A 26,813-nucleotide genomic window follows, 5' to 3' on the forward strand; every position below is an offset into this window, starting at 1 on the left:
TTTCTCCAATCAGCTGGTACCATTCCAGTCAGTAGACTGTCAGTAAAAATTAGGAACAATGGTCTGGCAATCACTTGACTGAGTTCCCTAAGTACCCTCGGGTGCAAGCCATCTGGTCCCGGTGATTTATTAATGTTAAGTTTCTCAAGTCTAATTTTAATTCTGTCCTTTGTTAACCATGGAGGTGCTTCCTGTGTTGTGTCCTGAGGATAAACACTGCAGTTTTGGTTACTGAAGCCCCCCGATTCATTTGGTTATGGGGGTCTGCAGGCGGGGGGGGGGGGGGTTATCGGAACCTGGAAGATTCCACCCCTCCATGTGAATGAGTATGGGGTACCCCATACAATGCATTGCACATATTAAGTGTTTTGTATGTCCGTCCCCCCCCCCCCCCCCCCCGGCTCTGTGTGTCAGTTCTGATTGGACTCTCCTTGTTTCAGTGTGTCCCCTCCGTCCATCCTGCCCACCATCCTGGAGAAGATCGGACACACTCCACTCGTCCGCATTAATAAGATCGGAAAGCTTCACGGACTGAAGTGTGAGCTGTGTGAGTATCCTACCACCTTTCTACTCCCCTCCTGCCTGCACCCCGCTGTCTCCTCTGCTCCCCCTCCTGCCTGCACCCCGCTGTCTCCTCTGCTCCCCCTCTTACCTGCACCCCGCTGTCTCTGCTCCCCCTCTTACTTGCACCCTGCTTTCTCCTCTGCTCCCCCTCCTGCCTGCACCCCGCTGTCTCCTCTGCTCCCCCTCCTGCTTGCACCCCGCTGTCTCCTCTGCTCCCCCTCCTGCCTACACCCCGCTTTCTCCTCTGCTCCCCCTCCTGCCTGCACCCCGCTGTCTCCTCTGCTCCCCCTCCTGCCTGCACCCCGCTGTCTCCTCTGCTCCCCCTCCTGCCTGCACCCCGCTGTCTCCTCTGCTCCCCCTCCTACCTGCACCCCGCTGTCTCCTCTGCTCCCCCTCTTACCTGCACCCTGCTTTCTCCACTGCTCCCCTTCCTGCCTACACCCCGCTTTCTCCTCTGCTCCCCCTCCTGCCTGCACCCCGCTTTCTCCTCTGCTCCCCCTCCTGCCTGCACCCCGCTTTCTCCTCTGCTCCCCCACCTGCCTGCACCCCGCTGTCTCCTCTGCTCCCCCTCTTACCTGCACCCCGCTTTCTCCTCTGCTCCCCCTCCTGCCTGCACCCCGCTTTCTCCTCTGCTCCCCCTGCTGCCTGCACCCCGCTGTCTCCTCTGCTCCCCCTCTTACCTGCACCCTGCTTTCTCCTCTGCTCCCCCTCTTACCTGCACCCCGCTTTCTCCTCTGCTCCCCCACCTGCCTGCACCCCGCTGTCTCCTCTGCTCCCCCTCTTACCTGCACCCCGCTTTCTCCTCTGCTCCCCCTCCTGCCTGCACCCCGCTGTCTCCTCTGCTCCCCCTCTTACCTGCACCCTGCTTTCTCCTCTGCTCCCCCTCTTACCTGCACCCCGCTTTCTCCTCTGCTCCCCCACCTGCCTGCACCCCGCTGTCTCCTCTGCTCCCCCTCTTACCTGCACCTCGCTTTCTCCTCTGCTCCCCCTCCTGCCTGCACCCCGCTGTCTCCTCTGCTCCCCCTCTTACCTGCACCCCGCTTTCTCCTCTGCTCCCCCTCTTACCTGCACCCCGCTTTCTCCTCTGCTCCCCCTCTTACCTGCACCCCGCTGTCTCCTCTGCTCCCCCTCCTGCCTGCACCCCGCTGTCTCCTCTGCTCCCCCTCCTGCCTGCACCCCGCTGTCTCCTATGCTCCCTGCCCCCATTTTGTCTTTTGACCTCCCCTGTTCCTGGCACTCTGACATCTGTGCCTGGCTGACTTGTGCTGCACTTTATGTTCCAATCAGGATTTGTACTATTAGGCACTGAATAGCCTTTTACACACTGAATGCGCTGTGCACCAACCTCCTCATGTCTGCTTCCCATAGTGGCCAAATGTGAGTTCTTCAACGCAGGAGGCAGTGTGAAGGATCGCATCAGTCTGCGCATGGTGGAGGATGCCGAGAGAGATGGGCTCCTAAAACCGGGGGACACCATTATAGAGCCCACCTCAGGAAACACAGGTAAGGGGGGACACCATTATAGAAACCACCTTACGAAACACAGGTGAGGGGGGACACCATTATGTAGCCCACCTCAGGCAACACAGGTAAGGGGGGACACCATTATAGAAACCACCTTACGAAACACAGGTGAGGGGGGACACCATTATAGAGCCCACCTCAGGAAACACAGGTAAGGGGGGACACTATTATAGACTCCACCTCAGGAAACACAGTAAGGGGGGGGGGGGACACCATTATAGAGCCCACCTCAGGAAACACAGTAAGGGGGGGGGGACACCATTATAGAGCCCACCTCAGGGAACACGGGTGGAGGAGGGCATCATTATAGGGAACACTGGTTACCTCAGGGAGGGGTATATATTGTACCCCGGCAGGTCCTTTGTTGCCTGCACAGAGCTGCAGGTGAGGAATGTTAGTTTTAGGTGATAGACGGTCTCCATGCTGTACATCCTGTATACAGACCGGTCAGACTGGTTCAGTGAGCTGTGCTCAGCTCCGGGGTCATATTATTAGCCGCCTACACCTGAGCAGGGTGGAGTGGGCCGGGGGGTGCAATTACTGTGAGTGTTCCTAGCTCTCCCTCCTCCAGCCAGACACTTTGTAGCCAGGGACCTCTCCCCCCCACAGATAGGCCCCCCTACATTTTCTAGTATCTCCTTAGTACAATATTACTAACAGGGTACTCCGGGGGGAGGGATGTAAGGAGGGGGACTCTGGAGGATATACAGTATCTGATAAAAGTGAGTAGACCCCTCACATTTTTGTAAATATTTTAATTGATCTTTCTCCAGTCGTCTGTCCAGGACAGCACAGGAGAGATGGGCTCCACCTCCAGAGGCAGGAAACACAAATAGTCAAGTCTTTAAAGGGCGGTCACCATCCCTCTTCTTCAGTCTTTGTGTTTCGGTGGAACAAATAAAGCTTACAGCAGCCTTTCTTCAGAACAATCGGGCGGTGTCTGTCAGAATAGCCATGAAGAGCCTGGGTCTCTTGGTGGCAACGATCCCAGCGGTTCCGTGAGCAAGGGCCCATCTCAGGTGTCTCCAGGCCGATATCCTAAGAAACTGGGACAGGGGACAACAATCACTGGACGAGACCTTCCACCTATCATCAAAGACCACAAGGGCCTTGTGGTGGTGGAGAGATGGGGAGAACCTCCTGTGGGGTCTCCAGTGGTCCTTCCCGGTGTCCGCTCGTATCGCCACGGATGCCAGTGCTTGGGGATAGGGGGCCCATTGGGCGTCAAAAGTGGCCCAAGGGGCCTGGTCCAGAATGGAGTCCCAAAGGCCAGCCAATTGGAGGAAGCTGCAGGCATTTTGGGAAGCCCTAAGGGGCATTCGCCAAGGAATTGAGAGATCACCATGTACAGGTCCTTTCGGACAGCATAGTAGCGGTCTTGTATATCAACAAGCAGAGAGGAACACGGTGTCCTTCCCTGATCCAGTTGGCAAAGGCCATTTTTGACTGGGCCGAGATCAACCCGAGTTCAATCTCTGCAGTCCACCTCAAGGGGGTGGACAACCGTCTGGCGGACTATTTAAGTCGCCACCAGGTTCTGCGAAGCAGAGTGGTCTCTGAACGGGGAAATTTTTCATGAAATTGCAGGAAAATGGGGCCTTCCAGAGGTGGATTTGTTCGCCAACAAGTCTAATGCCAAAGTCCCAATATATACTTTTCATTAGAGAGGGACAAAGGGGCCAAGGGGATAGATGCCCCGGCTCAGAAGTGGGCATATCATCTATGCTATGCCTTTTCCCCATTCAAAATGAATCCCCTGGTACTGAGGAAATTTGCTCAGGAATACACAATGATTATAGTGGTTAAATATTGGCCCGAAGAGGGTCTGGTTTTCCACACTGCTGCGACTGGCAGTGGAACCTCCTCCCATGCTACCCAAGAGGGAAGATCTGCTGTCTCCGTGTGCCAAAGTTACAAAGTCTAAAGCTGTCGGTGTGGTGTTTGAAGAAGGCCTCCTGAAGGCTAAGGGGCTTTCAGACAAGGTGGTTAATACAATCCCTTCTAGTAGGAGAAAAGTGACCCAAGCAATTTTATTTTAAATTTTGGAAGGTTTTTTGTTCATGGTTGGACACCAGGAAGGTGTCAGCAGGTGTTCTGGCCATCTTGGAATTTTTACAAGACGGAGCAGACCAAGGGCTGGCCTCAGTACCCTTTTTTTTTTTTTTTTTTTTTTTTTTTTTTTTTTAAGGTTCAAGTGGTGGTCTTGTCTGTGGTTTTTGGAGCAACCCCTGGCTTTAGACCCGCTAGTTGGCAGGTTCTTCAAGGGGCTATCCAGAATTGGGCCAATTCCATTCAGGATCCTGCCAAAATGAGATTTGACAATTGTATTACAAGGGTGGACAAAACGTCCATCAGAGGAGGATCTGTCCTTAAAGTGGGTGACTGCCTTTCTGTTGCAATTTTCGACAGCCAGGCGCATTAGCGAACTGAAAGCACTTTCGATTAAAGAACCATTCCTGCAAATCTTTGAAGACAGGCTGGTAATGTAGACAGATCCGGGATTCTTGCCGAAGGTGGCCTCTAAATTTCATAGGGCCCAGGAGATTGTGGTGCCCTCCTTCTGTGCTTCTCCAACCAATCCTGAAGAAGCAGAATTCTACCAACTGGACGTGAGGGCCTGCGTCTTGAGTCATTTGGAATTATCTAAAGGCATCAGAAAAACTAAAGCCCTATTTATTGTACATTCTGGTAAAAATGTAGGGTGTCAAGCTTCGAAGAGCACAATCACCCATTGGATCAAACAGGCAATTATGGAAGCTTAAAAAACTCTGAAGAAAGAGTGCCCCCTTTTCCCCGATGGCTCACTCTACATGGGTGCAGTCTGCTTCTTGGGCAGAGCGAGCTGGGGCGTCACCAGAACAAATCTGCCGAGCGGCAACATGGTCAAGCTACTCAACGTTCATTAAACATTATAAGCTGGACCTCCTCTCAGAGCAGGATCAAGCGTTTGGGAGGAAGGTCCTCCAGACAGTAGTTCCCCCCCCCCCCCCCCCCCCCCCCCCCCCCCCAATCTGGTAAGTTCTCTTTGATCCTCTCCTGTGCTGTCCTGGACAGACGACTGGAGAAAACCAGAGTTAGACTTACCGGTAGCTCTGTTTCTAGGAGTCGTCCAGGACAGCAGGGATTCCCACCCTATATGCTGTATAACCTTGGATGAGTTTTTCCGTTTCAGAAGCCATTCTGGGGAATTTCTCGTTTAAGAGACTGAGGAAGGGGAATGGTGACCGCCCTTTAAAGACTTAACTATTTGTGTTTCCTGCCTCTCCTGTGCTGTTCTGGACGACTCCTAGAAACAGAGTTACCGGTAAGTCTAACTCTGGTTTTTCATTTGACAACACTGAAGAAATGACACTTGTCTACAATGTAAAGTAGTGAGTGTACAGCTTGTATAACAGTGTAAATTTACTGTGCCCTCAAAATAACTCAACACACAGCCATTAATGTCTAAACCGCTGGCAACAAAAGTCAGTACACCCCTAAGTGAAAATCTCCAAATTGGGCCCAAAGTGTCAATATTTTGTGTGGCCACCATTATTTTCCAGCACTGCCTTAACCCTCTTGGGCATGGAGGTCACCAGAGCTTCACAGGTTGTCACTGGAGTCCTCTTCCCCTCCTCCATGATGACATCACGGAGCTGGTGGATGTTAGAGACCTTGCGCTCCTCCACCTTCTGTTTGAGGATGTCCCACAGATGATCAATAGGGTTTAGGTCTGGAGACATGCTTGGCCAGTCCATCACCTTTACCCTCAGCTTCTTTAGCAAGGCAGTGGTGGTCTTGGAGGTGTGTTTGGGGTGGTTATCATGTTGGAATACTGCCCTGCGGCCCAGTCTCTGAAGGGAGGGGATCATGTTCTGCTTCAGTATATCACAGTACATGTTGGCATTCATGGTCCCCTCAATGATCTGTAGCCCCCCAGTTCCGGCAGCACTCATGTACCCCCAGACCATGACACTCCCACCACCATGCTTGACTGTAGACAAGACACACTTGTCTTTGTCCTCCTCCCCTGGTTGCCCCCACACACGCTTGTCACCATCTGAACCAAATAAGTTTATCTTGGTCTCTTCAGACCACAGGACATGGTTCCAGTAATCCATGTCCTTAGTCTGCTTGTCTTCAGCAAACTGTTTGTGGTCTTTCTTGTGCATCATCTTTAGAAGAGGCTTCCTTCTGGGATGACAGCCATGCAGACCAATTTGATGCAGTGTGCGGCGTATGGTCTGAGCACTGACAGGCTGACCCCCCACCCCTACAACCTCTGCAGCAATGCTGGCAGCACTCATACGTCTATTTCCCAAAGACAACCTCTGGATATGACGCTGAGCACGTGACCTCAACTTCTTTGGTGGACCATGGCGAGGCCTGTTCTGAGTGGAACCTGTCCTGTTATACCGCTGTATGGTCTTGATCTCTATGCTGCAGATCAGTTTCAGGGTCTTGGCAATCTTCTTACAGCCTAGGCCATCTGACGATGGGGGTCCTCAGTGGGGTGACAAGGGTCCTCAGGGAGTATACAGTGAAATAGGTGCATTGGGGGGGGGGGTTCAGTGTTTCCAAGTATTTGAAATAAAACCTGTCTGTGTTCCCATGGCTCACATATGTAGAATGAAGGTGTGATTGGCTCCCTGGAGGGAACACAGACAGTTCCTGTGCAGTGATTGGTGTCGGGGTGTTTTGCAGGCATCGGATTGGCCCTCGCAGCGGCAGTGAAGGGATATCGCTGCATCATTGTCATGCCAGAGAAGATGAGTATGGAGAAGGTGAGAGCTGATATCTGACCACAGCGAGGGTCCCATATATAGTGCTGAGCATAGATGCCAAATGATAGTGGTGTATAGGGGTCTTGTAGGAGAGATGACAGATGATGGAGGTGTATAGGGGTCTTGTAGGAGAGATGACAGATGATGGTGGTGTATAGGGGTCTTGTAGGAGAGGTGACAGATGATGGGGGTGTATAGGGGTCTTGTAGGAGAGGTGACAGATGATGGGGGTGTATAGGGGTCTTGTAGGAGAGGTGACAGATGATAGTGGTGTATAGGGGTCTTGTAGGAGAGGTGACAGATGATGGGGGTGTATAGGGGTCTTGTAGGAGAGGTGACAGATGATGGGGGTGTATAGGGGTCTTGTAGGAGAGGTGACAGATGATAGGGGGGTATAGGGATCCTGTAGGAGAGGTGACAGATGATAGTGGTGTATAGGGGTCTTGTAGGAGAGGTGACAGATGATGGGGGTGTATAGGGGTCTTGTAGGAGAGGTGACAGATGATGGGGGTGTATAGGGGTCTTGTAGGAGAGGTGACAGATGATGGGGGTGTATAGGGGTCTTGTAGGAGAGGTGACAGATGATGGGGGTGTATAGGGGTCTTGTAGGAGAGGTGACAGATGATAGGGGGGTATAGGGATCCTGTAGGAGAGGTGACAGATGATAGTGGTGTATAGGGGTCTTGTAGGAGAGGTGACAGATGATGGGGGTGTATAGGGGTCTTGTAGGAGAGGTGACAGATGATGGGGGTGTATAGGGGTCTTGTAGGAGAGGTGACAGATGATGGGGGTGTATAGGGGTCTTGTAGGAGAGGTGACAGATGATGGGGGTGTATAGGGGTCTTGTAGGAGAGGTGACAGATGATGGGGGTGTATAGGGGTCTTGTAGGAGAGGTGACAGATGATAGTGGTGTATAGGGATCCTGTAGGAGAGATGACAGATGAGAGGTGACAGATGATAGGGGTGTATAGGTATTCTGTAGGAGAGATAACAGATGATAGGGGTGTATAGGGGACAATTCCATAGTGGGGCCCCTCATATCTGCCTGGATTAGTGATGGGTCACTCACCATAGAAAGGAAGCTGCTGCATACTACAAAGTATAATGACCCATCAGATACCTCCACCATGGTTCAATATTGTGATGGATGATGCCCAATTGCCCCCGTACACCTCATGGTTTGTCTGTCCACTGCTCCCCTAAGGCTGCTGGAGGAACATGTTGTACCTCGGGAGGGGGTGCAGGGATGGGGGGGGGGGGAAGGTTGCAGAGATGGGAGGGGGTAGAGTGCAGGGATGGGGGGGGGGGGTACAGCTGACATTCATGGGGGAGGACCTGTGTGAGGTCAGAACCTTCTATGGGATTAGGAGGACGGTGAGGTTGGAGGCCACAGATGGTCCTTTGGAGTCGGAGATAAGCCGGAATCTGTACAGTTTTGACACTGTTCATGGACCCGTCTGATTCTTCTCCCTGCACAAATATGGGGGGGGGGTTATATTTTGAGGCCCCCATTTCCTGACCTCCTGGCCTCCATCACATTTGTCTTACACTTTAGTGGTGGAAATCTCTCTTTCCGTCAGGTTGACGTTCTTCGCGCTCTCGGGGCGGAGATTGTCCGGACTCCAACCAACGCCCGCTTCGATTCCCCCGAATCCCATGTGGGAGTGGCCTGGAGGCTGAAGAATGAGATCCCCAACTCTCACATCTTGGATCAGGTATTGGGGGGGTGGGGGGCATGGGGCACAAGGTGGGGGGCATAGGTCAGAAGCTGTGATGGCCACCCTCAGACTCATCACTGGCTGCATGTGTAGTAATGGGCACATGGAGGGATATAACTCAGATGGTATTGGGGCACAGGAAGGTGGTGGTGGACATCTGTGGAGGGTATGGGGTGGTGGTGGTGGACATCTGTGGAGGGTATAGCGCTGATATTGGGGGTGGTATTGGGGCACAGGAAGGTGGTGGTGGACATCTGTGGAGGGTATAGCGCTGATATTGGGGGTGGTATTGGGGCACAGGAAGCTGGTGGTGGACATCTGTGGAGGGTATGGGGTGGTGGTGGTGGACATCTGTGGAGGGTATAGCGCTGATATTGGGGATGGTATTGGGGCACAGGAAGGTGGTGATGTTGGACATCTGTGGAGGGTATTGCTCTGATATTGGGGATGGTATTGGGGCACAGGAAGGTGGTGGTGGACATCTGTGGAGGGTATAGCTCTGATATTGGGGGTGGTATGGGGCACAGGAAGGTGGTGATGTTGGACATCTGTGGAGGGTATAGCTCTGATATTGGGGGTGGTATGGGGCACAGGAAGGTGGTGATGTTGGACATCTGTGATGGGTATAGCTCTGATATTGGGGGTGGTATGGGGCACAGGAAGGTGGTGATGTTGGACATCTGTGGAGGGTATTGCTCTGATATTGTGGGTAGTATTGGGGCACAGGAAGGTGGTGGTGGTGGACATCTGTGGAGGGTATTGCTCTGATATTGGGGATGGTATTGGGGCACAGGAAGGTGGTGGTGGTGTTGGACATCTGTGGAGGGTATTGCTCTGATATTGGGGAAGGTATTGGGGCACAGGAAGGTGGTGATGTTGGACATCTGTGGAGGGTATTGCTCTGATATTGGGGGTGGTATTGGGGCACAGGAAGGTGGTGATGTTGGACATCTGTGGAGGGTATTGCTCTGATATTGGGGGTGGTATTGGGGCACAGGAAGGTGGTGATGTTGGACATCTGTGGAGGGTATGGGGTGGTGGTGGTGGACATCTGTGGAGGGTATTGCTCTGATATTGGGGATGGTATTGGGGCACAGGAAGGTGGTGGTGGACATCTGTGGAGGGTATTGCTCTGATATTGGGGGTGGTATAGGGGCACAGGAAGGTGGTGGTGGTGGACATCTGTGGAGGGTATTGCTCTGATATTGGGGGTGGTATTGGGGCACAGGAAGGTGGTGGTGGACATCTGTAGAGGGTATTGCTCTGATATTGGGGGTGGTATGGGGCACAGGAAGGTGGTGGTGGACATCTGTGGAGGGTATTGCTCTGATATTGGGGGTGGTATTGGGGCACAGGAAGGTGGTGATGTTGGGTACCTGGCAGGAATTTGGATAGTATGAACACAAAAAGGTAGAAGTGAGGCTGAGGATCCAATATTGGGGACAACATAGGGATTGTATTGGGTTTGGGAATCCAGAATGGGGTGGGGGGTCTGGGGAATCTTGAGGGGTTATATCTCCATCATGAATCTTCATTATGGCTTTTTTCTTTTCTCTCTCTCAGTACCGGAACGCCAGCAATCCTCTCGCTCACTACGACAACACCGCAGAGGAAATCCTGATGCAGTGTGATGGTTGGTAGTCTGCAGATTATTCCAGTCTCCTTTATGTAAGGGTGTAATGGGTGACTCTGGGATTCCTTTTTCAGTCATTTTATATTTAGGAATACAATCACAACTCACAGAACGGATAGAGAATGGGGGGACAGCAGAGGGATCCCTGCCCTTTGTCTCCTGGGATGGCACCATGTGTCGTAGTCCTCTCATACTTTGTGAATGGTCCTTTTTAGTGGCTCCATCACTCCCATAGAGAACGAGACATCTGCTGGGAGGCCGTCCACCTTCACCCGATTGTCAGGTTTGCTGATCACATAGAAAACCTTCAATGATTAACCACTCGGTACACACGGCGAGATATATATATATATACACACTGCGAGGAGGGGCAGAGGGGACACGTAGCCTGTGCTATATATAGAGAAGGATGCAATGCCGGGTCCCGGTGATATCTATAGATCATGTGATAGAGGAGGAGGACGCAGTGCCGGGTCCCGGTGATATCTATAGATCATGTGATAGAGGAGGAGGACGCAGTGCCGGGTCCTGGTGATATCTATAGATCATGTGATAGAGAAGGACGCAGTGCCGGGTCCCGGTGATATCTATAGATCATGTGATAGAGAAGGACACAATGCCGGGTCCCGGTGATATCTATAGATCATGTGATAGAGAAGGACACAGCGCCGGGTCCCGGTGATATCTATAGATCATGTGATAGAGGAGGAGGACGCAGTGCCGGGTCCCGGTGATATCTATAGATCATGTGATAGAGGAGGAGGACGCAGTGCCGGGTCCTGGTGATATCTATAGATCATGTGATAGAGAAGGACGCAGTGCCGGGTCCCGGTGATATCTATAGATCATGTGATAGAGAAGGACACAATGCCGGGTCCCGGTGATATCTATAGATCATGTGATAGAGGAGGAGGACGCAGTGCCGGGTCCCGGTGATATCTATAGATCATGTGATAGAGAAGGACGCAGTGCAGGGTCCCGGTGATATCTATAGATCATGTGATGGAGAAGGAGGACGCAGTGCCGGGTCCTGGTGATATCTATAGATCATGTGATAGAGAAGGACACAATGCCGGGTCCCGGTGATATCTATAGATCATGTGATAGAGGAGGAGGACGCAGTGCCGGGTCCCGGTGATATCTATAGATCATGTGATGGAGAAGGAGGGCGCAGTGCTGGGTCCGGGTGATATCTATAGATCATGTGATGGAGAAGGAGGACGCAGTGCCGGGTCCTGGTGATATCTATAGATCATGTGATAGAGAAGGACGCAGTGCCGGGTCCCGGTGATATCTATAGATCATGTGATGGAGAAGGAGGGCGCAGTGCTGGGTCCGGGTGATATCTATAGATCATGTGATGGAGAAGGAGGACGCAGTGCCGGGTCCTGGTGATATCTATAGATCATGTGATAGAGAAGGACACAGTGCCGGGTCCCGGTGATATCTATAGATCATGTGATAGAGAAGGAGGGCGCAGTGCTGGGTCCGGGTGATATCTATAGATCATGTGATGGAGAAGGAGGACGCAGTGCCGGGTCCTGGTGATATCTATAGATCATGTGATAGAGAAGGACGCAGTGCCGGGTCCCGGTGATATCTATAGATCATGTGATGGAGAAGGAGGACGCAGTGCCGGGTCCCGGTGATATCTATAGATCATGTGATAGAGAAGGACGCAGTGCCGGGTCCCGGTGATATCTATAGATCATGTGATAGAGGAGGAGGACGCAGTGCCGGGTCCCGGTGATATCTATAGATCATGTGATAGAGAAGGACGCAGTGCCGGGTCCCGGTGATATCTATAGATCATGTGATAGAGGAGGAGGACACAGTGCCGGGTCCTGGTGATATCTATAGATCATGTGATAGAGAAGGAGGACGCAGTGCCGGGTCCCGGTGATATCTATAGATCATGTGATAGAGAAGGAGGACGCAGTGCCGGGTCCCGGTGATATCTATAGATCATGTGATGGAGAAGGAGGACGCAGTGCCGGGTCCTGGTGATATCTATAGATCATGTGATAGAGAAGGACACAGTGCAGGGTCCTGGTGATATCTATAGATCATGTGATAGAGAAGGACGCAGTGCCGGGTCCCGGTGATATCTATAGATCATGTGATGGAGAAGGAGGACACAGTGCCGGGTCCCGGTGATATCTATAGATCATGTGATAGAGAAGGACACAGTGCCGGGTCCCGGTGATATCTATAGATCATGTGATAGAGAAGGACGCAGTGCCGGGTCCCGGTGATATCTATAGATCATGTGATGGAGAAGGACGCAGTGCCGGGTCCCGGTGATATCTATAGATCATGTGATGGAGAAGGACGCAGTGCCGGGTCCCGGTGATAATCTATAGATCATGTGATGGAGAAGGAGGACGCAGTGCCGGGTCCCGGTGATATCTATAGATCATGTGATAGAGAAGGACACAGTGCAGGGTCCCGGTGATATCTATAGATCATGTGATAGAGAAGGACACAGTGCCGGGTCCCGGTGATATCTATAGATCATGTGATAGAGAAGGACGCAGTGCCGGGTCCCGGTGATATCTATAGATCATGTGATAGAGAAGGACACAGTGCAGGGTCCCGGTGATATCTATAGATCATGTGATAGAGAAGGACGCAGTGCCGGGTCCCGGTGATATCTATAGATCATGTGATAGAGAAGGACGCAGTGCCGGGTCCCGGTGATATCTATAGATCATGTGATGGAGAAGGAGGACGCAGTGCTGGGTCCCGGTGATATCTATAGATCATGTGATAGAGAAGGACGCAGTGCAGGGTCCCGGTGATATCTATAGATCATGTGATAGAGAAGGACGCAGTGCCGGGTCCCGGTGATATCTATAGATCATGTGATGGAGAAGGACGCAGTGCCGGGTCCCGGTGATATCTATAGATCATGTGATAGAGAAGGATGCAGTGCCGGGTCCCGGTGATATCTATAGATCATGTGATAGAGAAGGAGGACGCAGTGCCGGGTCCTGGTGATATCTATAGATCATGTGATAGAGAAGGACACAGTGCCGGGTCCCGGTGATATCTATAGATCATGTGATAGAGAAGGAGGACACAGTGCCGGGTCCCGGTGATATCTATAGATCATGTGATAGAGAAGGACGCAGTGCCGGGTCCCGGTGATATCTATAGATCATGTGATAGAGAAGGACGCAGTGCCGGGTCCCGGTGATATCTATAGATCATGTGATAGAGAAGGATGCAGTGCCGGGTCCCGGTGATATCTATAGATCATGTGATAGAGAAGGAGGACGCAGTGCCGGGTCCCGGTGATATCTATAGATCATGTGATAGAGAAGGATGCAGTGCCGGGTCCCGGTGATATCTATAGATCATGTGATAGAGAAGGAGGACGCAGTGCCGGGTCCCGGTGATATCTATAGATCATGTGATAGAGAAGGACACAGTGCAGGGTCCCGGTGATATCTATAGATCATGTGATAGAGAAGGACACAGTGCCGGGTCCCGGTGATATCTATAGATCATGTGATAGAGGAGGACACAGCGCCGGGTCCCGGTGATATCTATAGATCATGTGATAGAGAAGGACACAGTGCCGGGTCCCGGTGATATCTATAGATCATGTGATAGAGGAGGACACAGTGCCGGGTCCCGGTGATATCTATAGATCATGTGATAGAGAAGGACACAGTGCCGGGTCCCGGTGATATCTATAGATCATGTGATAGAGGAGGACACAGTGCCGGGTCCCGGTGATATCTATAGATCATGTGATAGAGGAGGAGGACGCAGTGCCGGGTCCTGGTGATATCTATAGATCATGTGATGGAGAAGGAGGACGCAGTACCGGGTCCCGGTGATATCTATAGATCATGTGATAGAGAAGGACGCAGTGCCGGGTCCCGGTGATATCTATAGATCATGTGATAGAGAAGGATGCAGTGCCGGGTCCCGGTGATATCTATAGATCATGTGATAGAGAAGGATGCAGTGCCGGGTCCCGGTGATATCTATAGATCATGTGATAGAGAAGGAGGACGCAGTGCCGGGTCCTGGTGATATCTATAGATCATGTGATAGAGAAGGACACAGTGCCGGGTCCCGGTGATATCTATAGATCATGTGATAGAGAAGGAGGACACAGTGCCGGGTCCCGGTGATATCTATAGATCATGTGATAGAGAAGGACGCAGTGCCGGGTCCCGGTGATATCTATAGATCATGTGATAGAGAAGGACGCAGTGCCGGGTCCCGGTGATATCTATAGATCATGTGATAGAGAAGGACGCAGTGCCGGGTCCCGGTGATAATCTATAGATCATGTGATGGAGAAGGAGGACGCAGTGCCGGGTCCCGGTGATATCTATAGATCATGTGATAGAGAAGGACGCAGTGCCGGGTCCCGGTGATATCTATAGATCATGTGATGGAGAAGGAGGACGCAGTGCCGGGTCCCGGTGATATCTATAGATCATGTGATAGAGGAGGAGGACGCAGTGCCGGGTCCTGGTGATATCTATAGATCATGTGATGGAGAAGGACGCAGTGCCGGGTCCCGGTGATATCTATAGATCATGTGATAGAGAAGGACGCAGTGCCGGGTCCCGGTGATATCTATAGATCATGTGATGGAGAAGGAGGACGCAGTGCCGGGTCCCGGTGATATCTATAGATCATGTGATAGAGGAGGAGGACGCAGTGCCGGGTCCTGGTGATATCTATAGATCATGTGATGGAGAAGGACGCAGTGCTGGGTCCCGGTGATATCTATAGATCATGTGATGGAGAAGGACACAGTGCCGGGTCCCGGTGATATCTATAGATCATGTGATGGAGAAGGAGGGCGCAGTGCCGGGTCCCGGTGATATCTATAGATCATGTGATGGAGAAGGACGCAGTGCCGGGTCCCGGTGATATCTATAGATCATGTGATGGAGAAGGACGCAGTGCCGGGTCCCGGTGATAATCTATAGATCATGTGATGGAGAAGGAGGACGCAGTGCCGGGTCCCGGTGATATCTATAGATCATGTGATAGAGAAGGACACAGTGCCGGGTCCCGGTGATATCTATAGATCATGTGATGGAGAAGGACACAGTGCCGGGTCCCGGTGATATCTATAGATCATGTGATGGAGAAGGACGCAGTGCTGGGTCCCGGTGATATCTATAGATCATGTGATGGAGAAGGACGCAGTGCCGGGTCCCGGTGATATCTATAGATCATGTGATAGAGAAGGAGGACGCAGTGCCGGGTCCCGGTGATATCTATAGATCATGTGATGGAGAAGGAGGACGCAGTGCCGGGTCCCGGTGATATCTATAGATCATGTGATAGAAGAGGAGGACGCAGTGCCGGGGCCCGGTGATATCTATAGATCACCTTATATACAGAGTACTGATCTAGTACTGTTTCCATGCCAGTATGATGCTCGGTAGTAAAATTCCTGCACTGACAGTCTCTCTTTCCTCACCAGGACAGCTGGACATGATGGTGGCGGGGGCTGGAACTGGAGGAACCATTACAGGACTGGCACGAAAGCTGAAAGAGAAATGTCCAAAGTGCAAGGTAAGTACTGTGATTACTTCTGTCTGTCTGGGCTCTGGGGGTCAGCTCAGGGTGTGATTACTTCTGTCTGAGCTGATAGAGGTGTTAAGGTAATGATTAAGAGCTCCAATCGAGCTCAAGGTTATCTGCTGCTGTCTCTAATTTGAAAAGTGTGGATATGCATGCATATAAAAGTAAACACACTGAGACACGCTCAGTTTCGTTACTGTTACACTTCTAATTTATTCAAGGCGGTGTTAATGTTTTATACACACAAATACGTCATTGCTATGTCAGTCTAATAGGTACATCTCATTGGTTAAGATAGAAAAGAAGATGGATAATTTTCATAACGAGGTTTGGCTCTCTCTGGTCTTATCTCCAGTTCCGCGTTCTTCTGTGTGTGGGAGGTAGGGGGTACACGCCATTTTGAGAAAATATAGGAACAGAGCAAATCTGTATACTTATATAATGAGTAAGGAGAAAAATATGTATGCACATAAGAAAATAGACATTTTCAGATTATTATTATTATTATCTACATCACATTCCTTCACAATCCCCCCTAAAATGACTATTTTCTCTTTTCTGTCCCTAATACTAAAGGTCCTACTTTTTAGCCTGGCCCTTCTCCTCAGCAACTCTTTTAGGCTGTATATAGAATTGGGCAGCAACTGTTCACTTCCCTCCTCGATACAGCTGGAGAGGTGCAGTCAGGCGCTATCTATCCCTATAACCCTATAGGATTGTGAGATTATGGACAGGGAGTGACTGTAGAGGAGTGAAGGGTTTGTCATCTTCCATCATAAGGGGGTCCTCTTCTTCTTGGTGGAGAAATGTAGGTGTGCTATTGTCTACAGCCTTGCTCATTAACTTTTTTACAAAAGGTAGAATACAGCATATAATCAGGGCTAAAAGGACCAGGATTATTAATACCGTTACCCGTATCTGGGCGAGCACCTTCTGCCACCCACTCATCCAGCTAAAATATTGGTCCCATGGGTCTGTGATACCTGAGTTCTTCTTCAACTCTAGTGACAGATCTTCTAATTTCTTTATAGCTAAAGTAACCTTACCATTTGGGCCAGTATTATCAGGAATGTATGTGCAGCAAGTTCCTGTTTTTTTTTTATCATTTTACAGACACCCCCCTTCTCGGCTAACACCATGTCTAAGGCCATCAGGTCCTGGAATGTCATGTAGGAAGTGGGGGCTGACTGATCAGAAATTCCCTGGAGGGCATCTTTAGAGTAATTTACAAATCTCTGTTGGTTATAATATGTGTAGTGTCAGGTCACCTAGAGGCTGGGTGACAGATGCACACCGTTGGGATCAGGAGTGCACCGTAAGGTAGTAGACCCTACGGCTGACTGCTGCGGATTGTACCCTGGGAGGTTCAGGAATCAGGTCTACTGGATCACTGACACAGATCCCACTGGGAGCTAGAGCATAGATTCCCCAGGGCGCGGAGTCTAAGAGCCAGCAGGTGTTCACCAGAGCCTCTAGTGGTGAGGATGGACTGCGCTGCAGTCTGGCTCCAGGTCGCGGCCCCCAGGGTCTCACAGCTCACGCTCACGGTAGACTACAGGAGATGAGGAAGGAGGGAGCTGGCTGGAACATCAGGGTCACAGGCAAACAGGGATGGTCGGGAACAGGCCAAAGTCGGTAACAGGAATCAGATGTAGGAAACACAGCAAGTACACATAGAGGCTAACACACAGTGGTTGATCAGCACTGCTGGCTTGCAGTGCACAGGTTAATATAGGGTTCCCTGATAGGGCCTGGGGTGGGGCCATGCTTAGAGGGGAGGTTACAAAAGCAGTCAGGTGAGGGTCAGCTGGTCTCTAGAGATGAACACATGGAGACAGGTATGCTGATCGACAAACTCTATTGCATAACCATGACATGTAGTTAATCCAATCTACATTCTTGCTGACAGTTGTTATGGGGATCAAAGACTCAAAACCAGCTTTTACCAGATCCCTGGCTTTAAACTCATCAGGGACCCCCCTTGTAACCCCTATGACATGTATGTATACATGAGGATCAAAGCTTCCGGAGAGAGCTGCTCGCTTCCTCCTCTGACTGTGTGCTGGGTCAGTGTATGTATCAGGGGTATCTTTTGTTAGGATATGGGGCTTTCTATTTTCATCTTTTTTGTCTAATGCACTCTGTGGTCGCCCAGTCTGGCCCTGTGTTCCAACCCACTGGCCCCCACAGAAGCCACAACTCTGTCCCCAGTAACTGTCTGTGTGGCATACATATATGTCCTTACCGTCAGGGATATCACTGTACCAATGGCATCACCATGAAGGGTCAAACGGACAAGGTACTATGTCACAGTAATCTAAGGTAAAGGTGGTCACATGTGTACCTGAAGAGTTACACCAAAACGTAATTATGTTATCATTTTTGTGATGGCCACCTCCTGGGCCCCTCCCCCCTAGATCAAACAGAAAAAGGATATGCAGCACCCGAAAACACGCTCTCCTGCAGTGATAAGCGTGCATTCAGGTGTTCTTCCTGGCCAAGTTGACTGAGGTGGCTGTGGTCAGCAAAACTTGGAATGGACCATCATAACTTGGCTCAAGGATCTCCAGACAGTAGTTGGTGTGTTCCTGTATCTAATTCAGGATCTGGAATGGAAGAAAACACCTGGACATGCATTCAGGTTAATTCTCGTGATAATGTGGTTACATAATTAGTCAACACATCAGACTGTAACTGTAACTGTTGTGGAAAGTAACAACCAAGTCTGGGGGCTGAACCAAACAAAATTTCATAAGGGGATAGGGCATGTTTCCCCTGGGGGTGTGTCTGACACTGAACAGGGCAATGGGCTAACTGTCTGGCCAACTCATGTTAGTCTCTTGGGCCATCTTTAACATCCTGTTTTTAGTGTCCCATTCATCCTTTCTACCTTCCCGCTACTTTGAGGGTGGTATGGGATGTGTAGTGCCAACTGAACCCCCAGTGCTGCCCAAATCTCTTTAGTAAGGGTTGTTGTTAGGGCTGGTCCCTGATCTCTCAATATCACCTCTGGGACCCCAAATCTACATACTATCTCACTCAGTAATTTCTTAGCTGTGGTCCTGGCAGTCATGACCACTTCCACTAGGGCGTATTCGAATCTGCCACTTCTTGGCACTTGAGAATGATCAATTTGCATCCTCTGGAATGGGGTATAGGGCTTTTGCCAGGTGCTTCTTCTGTGCATTCTGGGTTACATTTGGTGCAGATAATGCATGATCTGCAGAAGCTGTCGGTCAGTGGAGTAACTCTTGGTGCAACACTTGTTGATAAGAGAGTTCATAAAAGTCTTTGTCAAGTGGGCAGCTCCATGTGCCCATTGCACCACGGCTGGGTACATACTCCTGGGTAGACAAGGCTTCTTGTTGCACTCGAATAGTCCATTTCTGAGAGTTGTTCCTCTCCGTTTCCAGCTTTCCTTCTTATCCGGACTTGCTGTTTCCTGTAGTTCTTTTAGATAAACTCTGTCCACTGGGAAAGTCTGTAAGGTAAGCACGGGGTGGTCTTCTTCTACCACCCTGCTGTCCACTTCCCGCGGACCACCAGCTGTCTGTTTGGCAGCTGTATTGGCTCGATGATTGCCTTAAGCTTCTTTTGAGTTCATTTTGTCGTGTGCTTTTACTCAGAATAGTCACTTGGGTTGGGAGAAGCAAGGCATCAATCAATTTTTCACAGGTGTTCCTGCAGCCATCAGGAATCCTCTGTCCTAGATAACACCATAATCATGGGCAATGCTGAAAGCATATCTTGAGTCCATGAATGTTGGCTCTTTTTCCCTCTGCCCATTTACGTGCTGTAGTAAGTGCTTATAGCTCTGCCTCCTGTGTAGACATCACTGGTGTTAAGGCTTCAGCTTGTAGAACAGTGTTTTCAGTGGTGACCGCGTGTCCTGTGCGGTCACGGGGGTGACAAGTCAAGACTCTACTCCTCCTCCTCCTTTCCCCCCTCGAGAAGTGGAAGAAGGGTGGTAGGGTTCAGTGCTTGACAACTTAATAGAGTAATGCTGTCTAGTAGGAGGGAACACAGGAGTCTCAAGTGTCTGGTAGTGGACAAGTGTTTCGGCTGGATCTTGGTTGAATATGGCAACAACGTCATGGGGAACAAGCAGAACGAGGCAGTGTCCGAGGACCAAGTTCAAAGTTTTGTCAAGCAAGGCTTGTGTAGCAAATCCAGCTCGCAGACACAATAGGCCTCCTCTTGCTACCGCATCCAGCCGACAGGAATAATATCCTATGGGGCGTAGGCTGATGTCGTGTGATTGGGTGAGTACACCTGCAGCATGTCCCAGACGTTCGGATACAAAGAGCTTGAGCGTTTTGTCGTAGGCTGGGAGCCCTAGCGCCGGGGGTGGCGCACTCAAGGGTTTCAAACTTTAGATATTTCTTCAGGAGACATCTGGAAGGGTCTGATTGCAGAGCATCAGTAGGAAGGCTTCTGGAATCCATGCTCTGCACTAGGAAATTAGTCCAAGGAAGGCATGAAGGAATTTCTGACCTTGTGGCAGTGGGGTGTCAGAGATTACTTGCACCCTGTCTTCAGTGGGGTGTCGTGTCCCATGGGACAAACGGTGTCCAAGGAAAATGACAGGTGTTGAGCACCACTGCATTTTGGGCTTTGAGACTTTGCAGCCCTGGTTGGCAAGATAGCACAACAGGCTTTCTGAGGTGACTTCAACAGGGGGTAAGTCAGCTGCACAAAGGAGAAGGTCATCAACATGTTGGAAGAGAATCACTTCCGGGTGTTCCTTTTGTCATGTGTCAAGGATGATAGCCATAGCTTTTGCAAACTGGCTTGGAAAGTTCTGTGCCCTTTGTGGCACAACTGTTTAGGTATGTTGCCGTTTCTTTCCGTGGATGAATGCGAAAAGGTACCAGCAGAAGGGGTGAGGGTGGACACTGAAGAAAACTATTGTAAGGTCCACCTCTGTGAGGTATTTTGCAGTCAAAGGCATCCACAGTAGGTACCTGGTTCTCTTTTTAGGATTCTCTTCTTGGGGTTATTGTGGTTTCCGGGGCAATGAAGCGCCCTCTTTTAGCTTGACTGAAACTGGTGGCACCTTTAAGTTACCGTTGTCTCCCGGTCCTGTGGACCATAGGCACGCAGGGATTCTGTCAAGTACTTCCTGCAGTATTGAACTTGAAGTTTTTTTTTTTTTTTTTTTTTTTTTTTTTTTCTTCATTAAGTGTCATCAGGAGAGGCAGAGAACACAAAGCAGATGAGTCTTCTAAAGATAGGGGAGTATGTAACTTCACCCCCCTTCAGGCGTGTCCTGATTGAGGCCTGTAGTCTGGACAACACATCAACTCCTAGTAGATTCAAGGGACATGTAGAGGACACCCCAAATCTGGCAAGCAAATCAGGAAGTGGAAAGGAAAGAATTATTAGGCAGGTTCACCGCTCTCAACACACTTTTGGCTGCACCCCTGTCAATGAGGAAAGTGGTAGGTTTTTCGTCTGGGACATCTTGGGGCTCTGCATTCTTTTTTGAAGTGACCCCGTTTCCCACAGTTGTAACAGGTGATCCTTTCCCTGGTATTGGGCAGTGGTGGTGGACTAGTGTAGGTGGGATCTTCGTCATGGGTTACCATGAGGGGCGTTGGTTTTTTACCTTTTTGATTTTCTATACCTCTGGCCACCAACAATAAATCAGACATTTTCATTGAATGGTATTCAGGGCGGGCCACCATCAGGCCTTTTCTGATATCCTCTCTGAGCCCTGAAACAAAAGCAGTTGATAACGTGTGTGTGTGTGTCTTTATGAGTCTAGCATGATACTTCTTCACACACTACCCTTTATCTTGGGTAATATCTTGGATTGTGGTCTTCTGATCCGTCAACTTCTCCTTTGCCCAGTCGTGGAGTTGTGCACAGAACTCCACGCCTGAGGTGTAGGAAGTGGCACTTGTCAGGCAGGCATCATTGAAGGCCATCTGCATGACTGGCCAAAAGACATATCCTGCTTTGATTTGGCATAGGCTGATCAAGTCTCTCCAGGCAGCTGAGTAAGTTTCTTGTATTTGCACTATCCTGTGGTAGAAGGGAATTGGCTGCTTCTCTGGGTCAGGCAGACTTGTCACTAAGGCCGCTGCTTGTGATAGAGTAAAAGCGACATACATCACTGGTGCCCCTTCTGGTAACCGAGACTGTTGTTGGGGCGGGGGCTGACAAGAGGCACTGTTCTTTACGGTTGCCAGCATGTGTTTGAGATCCTCTCGGAACTGAGAGTCTGGAGCCGGATTGGGGGTTAAATCAGTGGGTGGCCTTGCTGCCTGATGTCGGGCTTCCCACTCAGATGCTTCTTCATCATTAACATATCCGGCCTGGGAATGTGATGCTCCCGTATTGGGGAAGACAGGTGTGTGGTATGAACCATCTTGGTTTAAAACAGCGAGGGCTGGGTACAGGCTGTTTAAGCTTACTGGGTGTACCAAGATGGCCGCCGGCAGGAAGTGCACTGGACTGGGTAGAAAGTGAAGGCATGGGTGCACTAAGATGGCCGCCGGGCTGAGTTGTCACAGTGGGTTGTGCTTGGGTGGTGAGAAAGGAGTGGTTGTTAGACGGAGGGCAGTGCTGTCCCTCCCCTCCTTTGTTTAAAGTTCCAACATATCATCAGCTATACATACATAATACAATCGCCATCTTTCTTAACTTCCTTTATCCAATTTTCTTTATCACACAGGATTTTTCTCCCTGTCTCTTCAGCAACATAACTTTCGTCACTTCTTTCAACTTTGTTAACTATTTCAACATCTTCTTCTCTCCTTCTTTACAATATCACTTTCATTACAATATCACTTTCTGTTTCTCGGCTAACGGCTTGAGAGGGGAATACATACAACCAAGGAGTTAATATTTTTCTCAGCGTTCTTATCAGCAAATTCCTTCGGTGGGGGCTCATACTGCGCTCCAAGTTGCTACTGTTTGTTATAACCCTGTAATGTACAGTTAATCTCAGAACAAGAACAAACACATCAGGGGTAGTGAGGAGCAACGGCCCGCGACCCAACAGATCCCCCGGGCAGCCCCCCTCCCCCTCTCGTGTATATCAAACAATAAACCACATAATACAATCACGACAGGACATTACACCTGCCACTCTCTGAACCGTAAAGCCTCAGCAGGCTAAGATAAACGCAAGGGCAGACCACCCTGCAAAAATAAACCCGTTTATAGACGTTTTTCTACAGCTCTACACCAAGAGGCCGACAACTCTTCTTGGGGTGAGTCCTCTGTAACGCTTTCAGACTGCAAAGCCAGCAGCTGAGATAACCCTCAAAGGTTCCTTGAACCTAGAGTACACCTGTCTATAAACGACTGCTACAAGGAAACTATCTCATCCCAGAGGCCGACAGCTCGTCTGGAGATGAGACCATACATACACGCATGTAGCACTTTTAGACTGCTGAGTTTCGTAACCCAAAGAATGACAGACAGTGAACAAATACAGTCAGCAGAAACCCATCGGCAGGTTCGTTAAAACAACCTCAGGCGAGGAAATACCTGCCTCTAAGACAGTCTCAGCATACCGACAGAATCCAGCCGTCAACCGAAAGATAAGAGAGTCGTACAGTGGTAAGAATATCAATCAACTCACCGGTACTGTTAGGGCTGCGCAAACCCCACTCTCATTAATCAGTTAACGCCCGAATGCTTGTCGCGGTATAACTTCGACCGTAGCCTGAGATCCCGGGTTTCGGCACCATCTGTTAAGGTAATGATTAAGAGCTCCAATCGAGCTCAAGGTTATCTGCTGCTGTCTCTAATTTGAAAAGTGTTGATATGCATGCATATAAAAGTAAACACACTGAGACACGCTCAGTTTCGTTACTGTTACACTTCTAATTTATTCAAGGCGGTGTTAATGTTTTATACACACAAATACGTCATTGCTATGTCAGTCTAATAGGTACATCTCATTGGTTAAGATAGAAAAGAAGATGGATAATTTTCATAACGAGGTTTGGCTCTCTCTGGTCTTATCTCCAGTTCCGCGTTCTTCTGTGTGTGGGAGGTAGGGGGTACACGCCATTTTGAGAAAATATAGGAACAGAGCAAATCTGTATACTTATATAATGAGTAAGGAGAAAAATATGTATGCACATAAGAAAATAGACATTTTCAGATTACTATTATTATTATCTACATCACATTCCTTCACAGAGGAATGGCCACTTCCATTGCTGACCTCCTGACAATGCAGGAAAACATTTGGTAGGTCAGTAATGAGTCGGAGGGGTGTCCCCGGGCTGTCTGCTCACTCTCGTCTTGGGTTGGGTGTCCCCGGGCTGTCTGCTCACTCTCGCCTTGGGGTGGGGGTCCCCGGGCTGTCTGCTCACTCTCATCTTGGGGTGGGTGTCCCCAGACTCTCTGCTCACTCTCGTCTTGGGGTGGGTGCCCCTGGGCTCTCTGCTCACTCTCGTCTTGGGGTGGGTGTTCCCGGGCTCTCTGCTCACTTGCCTCGGGGTGGGTGTCCCCGGACTCTCTGCTCACTCTCGTCTTGGGGTAGGTGCCCCTGGGCTCTCTGCTCACTCTCGTCTTGGGGTGGGTGTTCCCGGGCTCTCTGCTCACTTGCCTCGGGGTGGGTGTCCCCGGACTCTCTGCTCACTTGCCTCGGGGTGGGTGTCTCCGGGCTCTCTGCTTACTCTCGTCTTGGGGTGGGTGCCCCTGGGCTCTCTGCTCACTCTCGTCTTGGGGTGGGTGTCCCTGGGCTCTCTGCTCACTCTCGTCTTGGGGTGGGTGTCCCCGGGCTCTCTGCTCACTCTCGTCTTGGGGTGGGTGTCCCCGGGCTCTCTGCTCACTCTCGTCTTGGGGTGGGTGTCCCCGGGCTCTCTGCTCACTCTCGTCTTGGGGTGGGTGTCCCTGGGCTCTCTGCTCACTCTCGTCTTGGGGTGGGTGTCCCCGGGCTCTCTGCTCACTCTCGTCTTGGGGTGGGTGTCCCCGGGCTCTGTGTTCACTCTCGTCTTGGGGTGGGGGTCCCCGGGCTCTCTGTTCACTCTCGTCTTGGGGTGGGGGGTCCCCGGGCTCTCTGCTCACACTCGTCTTGGGGTGGGTGCCCCTGTGCTCTCTGCTCACTCTCGTCTTGGGGTGGGGGTCCCCGGGCTCTCTGCTCACTCTCGTCTTGGGGTGGGTGCCCCTGTGCTCTCTGCTCACTCTCGTCTTGGGGTGGGGGGTCCCCGGGCTCTCTGCTCACACTAGTCTTGGGGTGGGGGTCCCCGGGCTCTCTGCTCACTCTCGTCTTTTAGGGGAGTCCTCAGGCTCTCTGCTCACACTCGTCTTGGGGTGGGTCCCCAGGCTCTCTGCTCACTCTCGTCTTTTAGGGGGTTCCTCAGGCTCTCTGTTCACACTCGTCTTGGGGTGGGTGTCCCCGGGCTCTCTGTTCACTCTCGTCTTGGGGTGGGTGTCCCTGGCTCTCTGCTCACTCTCGTCTTTTAGGGGAGTCCTCAGGCTCTCTGCTCACACTCGTCTTGGGGTGGGTGTCCCCGGGCTCTCTGTTCACTCTCGTCTTGGGGTGGGGGTCCCCGGGCTCTCTGCTCACACTCGTCTTGGGGTGGGTGCCCCTGTGCTCTCTGCTCACTCTCGTCTTGGGGTGGGGGGTCCCCGGGCTCTCTGCTCACACTCGTCTTGGGGTGGGGGTCCCCGGGCTCTCTGTTCACTCTCGTCTTGGGGTGGGGGTCCCCGGGCTCTCTGCTCACACTCGTCTTGGGGTGGGTGCCCCTGTGCTCTCTGCTCACTCTCGTCTTGGGGTGGGGGTCCCCGGGCTCTCTGCTCACTCTCGTCTTGGGGTGGGGGTCCCCGGGCTCTCTGCTCACTCTCGTCTTTTAGGGGTTTCCTCAGGCTCTCTGTTCACTCTCGTCTTGGGGTGGGGGTCCCTGGGCTCTCTGTCACTCTTATCTCGGAGGGCTGCAAAACAAAACAAGCCCATCTAAATATTTTTATGACATCACCTTAAACCATTCATTCCAAGGAGTGTGATGTAATGAAGGAGGAGGAGCTGTGTCACGGTAACCATTGTGACAGGGGTTTTGGAGGAGACTGCAGGCTATCCTCTTGCCTATGCCCTGGCGTTTTGAGGGGGCTTTATTCTTTGGGAGGTGTGTGCCTTTGGGGATATTTGGAGCAGTTTTTCTTCGGATTCAAGTCTATGTCTCCTGAAATGCACAGACTCTGAGAACTGGAGGACCCGGATACAGATTTGGGGCCTCTGTGTTTTATGGGGGTATACACAGCCCACATCAGCAATGACTCTTTCACCCCCCTCCTAGTCTAAGAACAGAAGATTAGAATCATCTCCACACAGCCTGACATTGGGGTCTCCTGTAATCTGTTTATGAAGGTGTTGTGTCTTTCTCCCATTGTGTGAATTCCCATTGTTAATTGAGTCACCTATTATTTTGTCTGCTCGTCTCCTGGAGAGGTGATTAGTATTGTGTCCACTCGTTACTGAACCATTGTGGGATGTTTATGTGTAATTTGTGTTTAGTGTTCATGTGGTGACTGCCCCTATTTTTGAAATGTATAACAACCTGTATTTCTGTTAGTTTTGTTTTACTGCACATTGGTTCTGTCTGATGCTTGGGGTAAAATGGCCAGGTGGTCCATCACAAGCTGCACATCACATGACTCCAATATTCATTATGGGGCACATTGGGGACCTATTTGGGGCGTAGTGGGTATATATTTGGGACGTAGTGGGTATATATTTGGGACGTAGTTGGTATATATTTGGGACGTAGTGGGTATATATTTGGGACGTAGCAGGGGAAGTATTGGGGATGTAGTGGAGATGTTTTGGGGGACATAGCAGAAATGTATTGGGGACGTATCAGGAATTAGTGGCATTGTGTTGGGGATCTAGCGGAGGTGTGTTGGGAATCTAGCAGAGGTGTATTGGGGATCTAGCGGAGGTGTATTGGGGATCTAGCGGAGGTGTATTGGGGATCTAGCGGAGGTGTATTGGGGATCTAGCGGAGGTGTATTGTGTATTGGTGATCTAGCGGAGGTGTATTGGGGATCTAGCGGAGGTGTGTTGGTGATCTAGCGGAGGT

The 26,813-nt window shown here is 50.8% G+C and overlaps 1 protein-coding gene across 1 annotated transcript in view; it reads left to right on the plus strand.

Annotated features, from left to right (window-relative positions):
- Positions 1–26,813, plus strand: part of CBS (cystathionine beta-synthase) — a gene marked incomplete in the record, with an annotated part of 52,346 nt that overhangs the window by 2,044 nt on the left and 23,489 nt on the right. Inside the window, 6 exon segments of the mRNA XM_073617629.1 lie at positions 441–547; positions 1,933–2,067; positions 6,772–6,851; positions 8,433–8,567; positions 10,134–10,203; positions 15,668–15,759. Of these exon segments, the coding sequence (XP_073473730.1) occupies positions 441–547; positions 1,933–2,067; positions 6,772–6,851; positions 8,433–8,567; positions 10,134–10,203; positions 15,668–15,759 (619 nt within the window).

This window comes from Aquarana catesbeiana, linkage group LG02 (assembly GCF_042186555.1).
Source record: "Aquarana catesbeiana isolate 2022-GZ linkage group LG02, ASM4218655v1, whole genome shotgun sequence".
NCBI classification, from domain to species: domain Eukaryota; kingdom Metazoa; phylum Chordata; class Amphibia; order Anura; family Ranidae; genus Aquarana; species Aquarana catesbeiana.